The following is an 11,021-nucleotide window of genomic DNA, read 5'->3' as shown; positions in this document are numbered from 1 at the left end:
GAAGACAAAGTGAATTTGTTAGGACAGGGTTGAGGACACTGCAGGAAGCCTATCACTAACACATTATACTTTATGTCTGTCTCACTACAGGGATGGAGGGCCTGTAGCCCACTCAACACCCCCCAAAATCACGACAATACAACAATGACACACAGGCCAAAGAGGAGGCAGATTGATCACCCCAGAGGAAAGTCTTTTTGGTTTCCTAAAATCTCTTCTCCACCTCGGAAGGTTTCGTAAAGTCTATACAGTGGATAAATAAGTAATCTAATTAATAATAGATGATTAAGGATCAACAATATGTGATCCTGTATGGGATGAAAAAATAAGTCAGTCTGCTCTTATTGAAGCATGTATTTTCCGCTGAAAAGGTTGATTCTGTTCTTTTAAAACACACAAAAAAGCATCTATACATGCAGGTATTAGTGCATAGGTTCCTGCAAAAAAGTACTATTGTGTTGTCCATCTAACCATCAAACCAAACCCCATCCTATGATTTTGGCATAGTTAGAAACAAAGAAATGACCATCTCTTAAATGGATATCATTTTCTGTTCACACCCTCCTGTCCCTTGATTAGCATATATTTTAAATATATTTCGTATATACGTATGAATAAAAAAGGGAAGAGGACAAAACAAAAACAAAGAAAGAGTAGTAGTCTAGGGAGCTCGAAGTTACCTGGTTAAGCGTCATCTTTTAAATCACAGTAATATTAAGAACGTGGAAATGATAACGATTAGAACACAGTGAAGCCTAAAAGAGAATGACATCATACAGGAAGATCGTTTGTGTACTAGTCCAGGGAGGGTGCACAGGAGGGTGTGATCAGACCTCACAAATTGGAGGTTAGTTTGGAGCGGACAGGTTCTAGTTCAGAGTGGGCTGCCGAGCCTTTCCGTGGCGGCAGGGCCGGGGAGGCCACGGGGGACTGAGTCTGTTGCTGCAGGTGTCCTGGAGACATCTGGGCAGGGACAGGAGGAGTCATGTGACCTGGCACCGAGCTACAGGGTTTTGGAACTAGGATGGGGGAGGAGTAGGGTGAGGAGAGGCAGTATCCTGGCTCCATGGAGGAGCGTGGGGGCGAGGAGCGAGGGGGTGAGGTGCGAGGGTTCGAGGAGCGAGGGGGTGAGGAGCGTGGGAGTGAGGAGTATCCCATGGCCTGGGCCACATCCTGGGGCAGGGAGGGGTTAGAACAGGACAATAGTTTCATATCCTCAGAGAAGCTGCCCAGCCCCAGCAGAGACTCACTGCCGGCTGCGTGCTGCTGGCTGGGGAGGGAGGTCTGAGGCATGAGAAGAGAGCTGTGGGACCCTGTGGCACTGGACGAGTCGCTGTAGTGGAAAGTCCTTCCTGTGACTGGGCTTTGGACCGTGGGGCTAGGCCCCAGGGGGGTGTAGCAGGGTGAGCCGTTAGCTGAGCCGTACTGGGCCAACGAGGCCAGGGCAGACCTCTCCAGGGACAGCTGAGGGACCAGGCCAGACTGGAGGCCAGACTGAAGTCCAGACTGTAAGCCTGCCAGGCTGAACTGGGCCAGGGGGGACGGGGAGCCCTCTGGGGCCTGCTGGGTGGAGGAGGAGGATGGGGAGCCTGGAGGGGGGAGGTGGTAGAACCCACTAGGAGTCCTACCCCCGCCTGCAAACTGCTGCAGGGAGCCCACCTGTGGAGGCTTGGGGGGCAGCTGGCTATGGAGCAGCTGACAGGGCTGAATGTTGCTGGATGAACCAGTGGACTGGGGGCTGATACTACAACCAGAAGTAGAGGTACCCATAACTCCAATTGTCATTCCACCTGTAGCCCCTCCCATTGCCCCTCCTATATGCCCTCCAGCTGCCCCTCCCATTGCTCCACCAGTAGCTCCTATATGGCCTCCAGCTGCCCCTCCCATTGCTCCACCAGTAGCTCCTATATGGCCTCCAGCTGCCCCTCCCATTGCTCCACCAGTAGCTCCTATATGGCCTCCAGCTGCCCCTCCCATTGCTCCACCAGTAGCTCCTATATGGCCTCCAGCTGCCCCTCCCATTGCTCCACCAGTAGCTCCTATATGGCCTCCAGCTGCCCCTCCCATTGCTCCACCAGTAGCTCCTATATGGCCTCCAGCTGCCCCTCCCATTGCTCCACCAGTAGCTCCTATATGGCCTCCAGCTGCCCCTCCCATTGCTCCACCAGTAGCTCCTATATGGCCTCCAGCTGCCCCTCCCATTGCTCCACCAGTAGCTCCTATATGCCCTCCAGCTGCCCCTCCCATTGCTCCACCAGTAGCTCCTATATGGCCTCCACTAGTTCCTCTAATGTGCCCACCACTAGCCCCTCCTGAGTACCCCCCAGTGGCTCCTCCTATATGCACTCCAGTAGAATATCCTTCTATAGACCCACGTCTACCCCAACCAGTGGCCCTTCTTATTGTCCCACCCGTGGCCCCCTCAGCAACCCCTCCTATTTCACCTCCGGTAGCGCCTCCTGAAGACCAGCCTGTAGCCCCCTCTATAGCTCCCCCTGTTGCTCCACCCATCCCTGTCCCCACGGCTCCCCCCATGGCTCCCTGCTGGAAGAGGGCAGCGAGAGGCGGGGTGGTGCAGCGGAATGGCTGCTGCGTCTGGGGCTGTGAGTGGAGCTGGGCTGTGCTCTGGGCCATGCTGTGGGACGGAGAGCCCCCAGAGGAGGAGAAAGGCCCAAAGGGAAAGGCGGAGGCCCCGCTAGGCCCAGGCTGGGTTCCACTGCTGCTGGACACCTGCTGACTGGAGCTGGCTGCCCCTGACCCCTGAGTCGTGTGGTGAGCCCGGAAGGAGGCCAGCAGGGCTGTGTCCATCCCAGAACAGTGCAGTTTAGATGGGGTGCTAGAAGGGGAGTCAGGCCCCATGGAGGAGGTGGGTGCCGACGTGTGGAACTTCTTCAGCCGGCCGGGGGGAGGGTCCTGGAGGTTCCTGGAGCCCAGGACCGTGACCGGCGGGCGGAAGAGCGCGGCGGGGAGGTGGGGGAGGTGGGGGTGGTGTGTTAAGGCGATGGCCACAGAGGTGGTGGCAGCAGCAGCCTGCAGAGGTGCCTGGATGAGGGGAGCCCAGATAACGGGGGTGTGCCCCGGAGACGGGGGCTGAGGCGGAGGAATGTTCTGGAGGAGGTGGGCGCAGGTGGCCATGTCTCTGTCATGCTGCACGATCTGCTGGATGATCTCGTTCTCCTGGTAGTTAAGAACGCCGGAGCTCAGGTCGTGCTGCACCTTGTGCTGCAGGAGGGAGTTCTTCTTCCCTGTGAGACAGACAGACAGACAGACAGACAGACAGACAGACAGACAGACAGACAGACAGACAGACAGACCACACAGAAACAGTACAATTAGCCGGATCGTCCAGTTAGTTAGTTAAACACTCTGGAATTGCATCTGATTTAGAGACCATTTTTTCACTATACAGTTATACTATACTATACTATACTATACTATACTATACTATACTATACTATACTATACACACTGCCTGGCCCTACTGCACAATAACCAGCTACATCATAATCACCCCTGATCCTGTGAACAAGCAACACATTTGCCAACAAAGGCCACTGAGTGTTACTGAGTTTTAGCCCCTAGGCTGCACATTGACTATTAAAGGGCGTCAGAATGGCTGTGATCAGCCTACTCCCAGACTCCTCTTTGATTCCTATTTCGCATGGTCGCTGCATTCTGAAGCACTTCTCTTTAACAGAACCGAGCACAAGGACAGAGCTTGAAAAGACCCTGGCTGAAATTTGGAGGAGAGAGGGAGAGAGAGAGAGAGAGAGAGAGAGAGAGAGAGAGAGAGAGAGAGAGAGAGAGGGGGACGGGGACGTAGCCTACCAAGGGGAATAACACAGAAGAAGCATGATAGTTCCAGCAGGCTGTGTGTGTGTGTGTGTTTGTTTGACTAGCTCTTACTGTGGAGCCGTAGATAAGAGGCAAAGTGAATGCAGATGAAACACGGCTCTGAACGGGGACATGGCTGACTGATATGGAAAGAATGAGGGGCTGGTCAGTGTTCACACTATCGTCAGTGATTTCACAGTGTAGGGCAGTGCTCCTCTGCTGTCATTGGATGGCCAGAGCTCCATGGCCAGTGGTGGAGGGGTCAGAGGTCAGCCACTCACTAGATTACAGAGACAGGATGGGGATGGCCTGAAATAGCTCTCTATGACAAGACAAGCTAAGTAACAAAAAGTTGAACTCAACTCTGGCCCTATCCGTCTTGGGTGGACATGCCAGCAGTGACATGGTTAATTCACCGTTTGTTCTAAAGCACTAATCCTGAAAGGCTGGTGCTATGTGGTGGGATTGAAATCGTACAGCACCCGCACGCTCAGCTCGCTACTGTCAATGCAATTAGGCCCAGATCAATCTCTCTCCATTTCAGATATGAGAGGCTTGCGATTAGGGGGAGCAGTGCTGGGGGCTGTCTGTCGGTCTGCCCTGACCCCGACGCCGCTCGCACGCCGCCGTAGCAGGCCCAGCTCTGATCCGATTGCACAGGGTCCATTAAGACAGTAATTAATTAGTAGGGCATCGCTGTGTGAATGACTTCATTATGCAGGAGGGCTAGGGAAAGGTGAACACCATCTATTTACAACATGCAGACACAAAGGCATCAGGCATCAGGACCAGGAGAGGTTGATATCAGAGGCAGGAGGACGGGGCTTTCCCTCATCGCTTTAAAGCAGCCATTTTCACCAAAGAAAGAGCCCCTTGCCTGCAGCCATTGTTCAACATTTCATTAGAGACATACCCAGGGCCGTAATGAAGCATGCAGAGATAGTTCAGTTATGATCGAGGCGTGCTGACGTTCATTGTGAATCTTCTATTTGTCTGGGCTGGCTGAGAACTGAATGAAGTGTCATATCAGTGCACACGCTGTACACATCACTGAAGTGGTGCTAGAATGAAAAGAACCAGTATTCTATGTACTTAACTACTGCATTCCTAACACCTAGCTCCCCTGTTCTTCAGGGCCAATACAACAGATGTGAGTTGATCCATTCTCTTACTGTTAGCACCGGACATGTTATCTGTCACTGTCTGTTATGTAAATTGTATATAACTAACCAAACTAAATACACTACTTTTCACTAGGTCAACTAGGTGAGCTTTATATAGTGAGTTCTTCACCACCACCATGGGGTTTTCTTCTCTTTAGCTTACATCACTGTCCCTGCCTGGAGAGATTATCACATAAGATGATAAAACACTATCCTGTAGAATAGAGAGAGTTGTCTCCTCTCCTCTCTCTGTGGTGCCCATCCGTCCCTCCTCCCTGGCAGCCAGGGCCCACGGTGCCAGATGTGTGGAGGCCAGCGTGGGAAGGGTGGAGACATCTGAGCTAATATGACACATCTGTTTGCCTTGCCTACTGGTCCTGAGCAGGTCACTAACATACACAAACACTGACTGCATGGCCTCCTCTCCCCTTCGCTGGCTGCTCACTTAGCTGGAAACGGCTGCCCTCCAGAGGATTCCTCAGCTTTGGCACATCTGTGTTTCATTCTCAGACAGACACCTCCATGTACAGTACAGTGACCGGCAGTTGACTCCACTTTGTAATTTACTCAGCCAATCCATATCCATTTACTACAACATCATGTTTCATTTGTTCCATCCGGGATTTTAACCAGTGGCAATCTAGTACAGAGTGCTACCTGGGGACTGTAACACGTCTTTGAATACATGCATACTTCACACTACTTGCCAATGGAGAGGCAGATGATTGGCTGTAACGATCAGCTCAATTCCAGTGATACATATGGAGTTGAAAGTAATGTTGTACTATGTAGTCTCTTACCTATGCGGTCCAGCCGGTCCAGAGCCACGGTCTCGAAGGCCCGTCTCATCATGGGGTACTCTTCCAGGACCTCGTTGAAGTTGTCCACAGACAGCGAGTACAGACGGCAGTAGGTGTCTGCTCTGACGCTGGCTGTTCTTCTACCCCGCGTCAACAGACAGATCTCTGCACAGGACACAGGAAGAGAGGTAAATCGACACTATGACGGCATGATGACGTGTTCACTATGGTCAAGGTAGAGATCCTGTTGTCGTGCAGGGCTGATGTTATGCCAACGCTGCTCCACTTCTTATCAAACGTCAGGGAAATCTTTGTGAAGGCTGACAGAAGCATTAAGACCTAATGTTTCCTATGACATGTATCACTCCGACTGAATTCTCTCATGTGTGAGCTTGACCTGAAGGGATACACACGCTGCTGTGAAAAATAGATAAATATCACTATTGTACAACTTACCGTTTATGATGACAAAAATGGGGAACAAAAAAGTGAACCGTTGAACGGTGGTAGGTAACCGTGTTCCTGGAGTGCCACAGGTACTGCAGGATTTTGTTTCAACTAGGCACCACACCTGAACAACTAAGCTAATTGATCAATTCAGTGAATGCCTAAATTCAACACACTTGGTCTTTCAGGTCAAAAACATGAAGTGCCTTCGGCACTCCAGGACCAGGGATTCTTACCCCTGCGCTGAACTCTTTTTTTTCTCCCCTCTCCTTTTTAGCATTACAAATGAGAATTTTCTGTAATCCACAGCTGAAGCACTAAATGCCATTTTCAAAGCTTAGAGGTCTGCTAGACCTCCTCTGTCATGCCAGATCAGGAGAATAATGTTCCATTTAACAGTCAGCCTTGCTGTTGAGCTCTGGCATCAACAGCACCCCTATGCCGTGTGCCTGCCGCGGGTGTGTGTGTGTGTTGTTTGTGTGTGAGTGTGTGTGTGTAAATTTACAGTATGCGTGCCATGTGCTTTTCTGTCACAATCACACACATCCCACTTGTGGGCCACTCTCCAACTCTCACTTTCATCTACTCTCCAACTCTCAGTCCCAATCCCACGATAACACTTAGTCTTTCTCAGAAAAAGCCTTTTCCAACGCCACACTCTCCTTTTCAATTCTCAGTTGCTGCAAAATGAACTGCCTTTCTCCTGCTCCCTATGTAACATTTACTAGGAATCCCTCTTCCATCATATCACTTTGAATCTCACTTCTCACTAATCTGTTTTTCTCTCTCGCGCTCCCCCTCTCCTTTCCCCTCTCCTACTGCCTCTCTGTGTATTGTACAGTGCATGGTGGGTTAGAGAGGATGAGGGCTTCTGCCTTCTCTCTAGTGCGGCCAGATACCCAGTCAGCCAAAGCCTCCTTGTCCCTGACCATGTCTGCCCTAATGAAAAACAACATGTGCAGCTCATCCTGTGTGTGTGTGTGTGTGTGAGGGGAGTTGTGTGTGTCTGCGCTGCTGGGTAACCCCATTTGTGTGTGTGTGTGTGTGTGTGTGTGTGTGTGTGTGTGTGTGTGTGCTCCCAGGTCAGCTCTGGCTCGGGCCTGTGTTGGGGGTCCGTTTTCTGCAGGCCTGCTCTGCTCCCAGTAATCCCCTCTAGAGAGGAGCGTCCTGCCCTGCCTGGCTGTATTAAATCCTTTTGCCTCGTGGCTTTCTGGCTGAAACCAGCACTGCTGAGATGAGACACTGAGCTGCACAGAGCCTTTCTTCCGGCCTTATCTGCCTGTCTTAAGAGAAGAGGATGTACAGCCCAGACTCTTAGCACCGGTACCTGAACTCTGACTGTAGAAGACCCAGCATGGAGCAATGAGTAGCAGCTAGAGCTCAACGCTAAACAATGAGAGATTAACACTCAATCCTCGAGAACCAGGGATAAATGGAGGGACAAACCCTGCGACCCTGGCAGAGGAACACTGAGTTGGACCCATGTCAGAACTAAAGATGAGAGTCATTATACATGGACGCCTGGTCATAAACTCAGCAAAAAAAGAAACGTCCCATTTTCAGGACCCTGTCTTTCAACGATAATTCGTAAAAATCCAAATAACTTCACAGATCTTCATTGTAAAGGGTTTAAACACAGATTCCCATGCTTGTTCAATGAACCATAAACAATTAATGAACATGGAACGGTCGTTAAGACACTAACAGCTTACAGACGGTAGGCAATTAAGGTCACAGTTATGAAAACTTAGGACACTAAAGAGACCTTTCTACTGACTCTGAAAAACACCAAAAGAAAGATTCCCAGGGTCCCTGCTCATCTGCGTGAATGTGTCTTAGGCATGCTGCAAGGAGGCATGAGGACTGCAGATGTGGCCAGGGCAATAAATTGCAATTTCCGTACTATGAGACGCCTAAGACAGCGATACAGGGAGACAGGACGGACAGCTGATCGTCCTCACAGTGGCAGACCACGTGTAATAACACCTGTACAGGATCAGTACATCCGAACATCACACCTGCGGGACAGGTACAGGATGGCAACAACAACTGCCCTAGTTACACCAGGAACACACAATCCCTCAATCAGTGCTCAGACTGTCCACAATAGGCTGAGAGAGGCTGGACTGAGGGCTTGTAGGTCTGTTGTAAGGCAGGTCCTCACCAGACATCACCGGCAACAACGTCGCCTATGGGCACAAACCCACCGTCGCTGGACCAGACAGGACTGGCAAAAAGTGCTCTTCACTGACGAGTCACGGTTTTGTCTCACCAGGGGTGATGGTCGGATTTGCGTTTATCGTCGAAGGAATGAGTGTTACACCGAGGCCTGTACTCTGGAGCGGGATCGATTTGGAGGTGCAGGGTCCGTCATGGTCTGGGGCGGTGTGTCACAGCATCATCGGATTGAGCTTGATGTCATTGCAGGCAATCTCAACGCTGTGCGTTACAGGGAAGACATCCTCCTCCATCATGTGGTACCCTTCCTGCAGGCTCATCCTGACATGACCCTCCAGCATGACAATGCCACCAGCCATACTGCTTGTTCAATGTGTGATTTCCTGCAAGACAGGAATGTCACTGTTCTGCCATGGCCAGCGAAGAGCCCGGATCTCAATCCCATTGAGCACGTCTGGGACCTGTTGGATCAGAGGGTGAGGGCTAGTGCCATTCCCTTCAGAAATGTCCGGGAACTTGCAGGTGCCTTGGTGGAAGAGTGGGGTAACATCTCACAGCAAGAACTGGCAAATCTGGTGCAGTCCATGAGGAGGAGCCTCACTGCAGTACTTAATGCAGCTGGTGGCCACACCAGATACTGACTGTTACTTTTGATTTTGACCCCCCCTTTGTTCAGGGACACATTATTCCATTTCTGTTAGTCACATGTCTGTGGAACTTGTTCAGTTTATGTCTCAGTTGTTGAATCTTATTATGTGCATACAAATATTTACACATGTTAAGTTTGCTGAAAATAAACGCAGTTGACAGTGAGAGGACATTTCTTTTTTTTGCTGAGTTTATTTGAGGAAATTTGTTGCTCCCTATCCATAGGTGTTATTGCTAATAAAAGCTATTGACTTTAAAGGCAAACATCCTCATGTGGTTCTTTCTCTGTTTAAACATTGCTGCTCTGCTGTACTGTGAAAGTCCCGAAGCCCTAATTGTAATTGACTAATTAATTTTGCTGGTAGCCTACGTCGGCTATGAAACTAACATTTATTTGATGGTGCATCTAAAGGCACCGTGACCTCTGTCCTACCCTGCTCAAGCACAAACTCCTCTTGCTAGTACATCATTAACAGTCAAATGATGTATGAATGGTTTAATCTCTATGCTGACTCACTTTTACAGTCTGACGCAATAGTACAAACATCCTGCATGAATTCACTGAACAGGCTTACTTTGCCCAGGTCTGTGTGTATGTTGCAGCGGCGTGTTTCCTTCTCTCGTCTGTCTTAGCTACTACTGCTGCTCTTTTTGGTAATCGTGCTGGAACACTTGTACAGCAACTTCAAGGAAGAAAATTGATTTCATAATTGGAGTGAAACGCATACAGTAACAACTGTCTACTACACTGTGTGCTTGGAGTGTAAATGGAATTGCTCCAATTAAAATCGGATGTGAAATGGGAGAAACAGGAAGGATGCTGCATACGACTCCAACACCGTCATTAAGTTTGCCGACGACACGACGGTGGTAGGCCTGATCACCGACGATGATGAGACAGCCTATAGGAAGGAGGTCAGAGACCTGGCAGTGTGGCGCCAGGACAACAACCTTTCCCTCAATGTGGACAAAACAAATAAACTTATTGTGGACTGCATCGATGGGGCTGTAGTGGTGCGGTTCAAGAGCTTCAAGTTCCTCGGTGTCCACATCACTAAGGACCTATCATGGTCCAAACACACCAACACAGCCGTGAAGCCATGAAGAGGGCACGACAACATCTCTTCCCCCTAAGGACACTGAAAAGATTTGGCTTGGGCCCTTAGATCCTCAAAAAGTTATACAGCTGCACCATTGAGAGCATCTTGACTGGCTGCATCACCGCTGGCAACTGCTTGGCATCCAACCGCAAGGTGCTACAGAGGGTAGTGTGTACGGCCCAGTACATCACTGGGGCCAAGCTTCCTGCCATCCAGGACCTCTATAACAGGCAGAGTAAGGCCCTAAAAATGTTCAAAGACCCCAGCCACCCAAGTCATAGACTGTTCTCTCTGCTACCGCACGGCAAGCAGTCCTGAACAGCTTCTACCCCCAAGCCATAAGACTGCTGAACACTTAATCAAATAGCTACCCAGACTATTTACATTGACCCCTTTATTATAAATGTTTTGTATTTTCCTTTTTTGCACTGACTCTCTTAATTTGAGTTGCTGTTGTACAGTACAGTACGACCTTGGTTACACAACACACATAACTGGCCGGCTCACGTTGGAATGGTTTGGGAAATTACTGGGAAATGATGGGGGGTTGGTCTTGGGAAGACTGTGTGTGTGTCTGTGTATGTGTGTGTGTGTATGTGTGTGTTCGTTTATGTGTGTGTGTATGAGCTGGGTCTCCCATGGTGAGGTATCAGTGTCCTCCGGCCTGGTCTGGGGAGCCTCACCTGGACTCTGGTTCTCTCCTGTCAGCTCCCATCTCCATCGCCCCTGGCAGCCCACAGGCCCTCTGAGAGGACACTCTCTAACCTTTGAAACATCTGCACCGGGCAGCCTGATTCCCCGTGACACACCGCGCTCGCTCGCTCCCTCCCTCCCAGCATTAGCATAGGGAA

General features: G+C 50.3%; 1 protein-coding gene across 1 annotated transcript in view; it reads right to left on the bottom strand.

Annotated features, from left to right (window-relative positions):
- Nucleotides 1-339: 339 nt before the first annotated feature.
- Nucleotides 340-11,021, bottom strand: part of LOC106562126 (potassium/sodium hyperpolarization-activated cyclic nucleotide-gated channel 4) — an 84,841-nt gene continuing 74,159 nt past the window's right edge. The window contains exons 7-8 of the mRNA XM_014126754.2: nucleotides 5,798-5,962; nucleotides 340-3,245 (exon numbers count right to left, since the gene is read on the bottom strand). Of these exons, the coding sequence (XP_013982229.2) occupies nucleotides 835-3,245; nucleotides 5,798-5,962 (2,576 nt within the window). The 3' untranslated portion in view covers nucleotides 340-834. The remainder of the gene's footprint in view (nucleotides 3,246-5,797; nucleotides 5,963-11,021) is intronic.

Source organism: Salmo salar, chromosome ssa11, assembly GCF_905237065.1.
Source record: "Salmo salar chromosome ssa11, Ssal_v3.1, whole genome shotgun sequence".
In the NCBI taxonomy this organism is placed as follows: Eukaryota; Metazoa; Chordata; class Actinopteri; order Salmoniformes; family Salmonidae; genus Salmo; species Salmo salar.
Note: the sequence above shows the minus strand (reverse complement) of the source record. Positions and strands in the feature narration are given on the sequence as shown.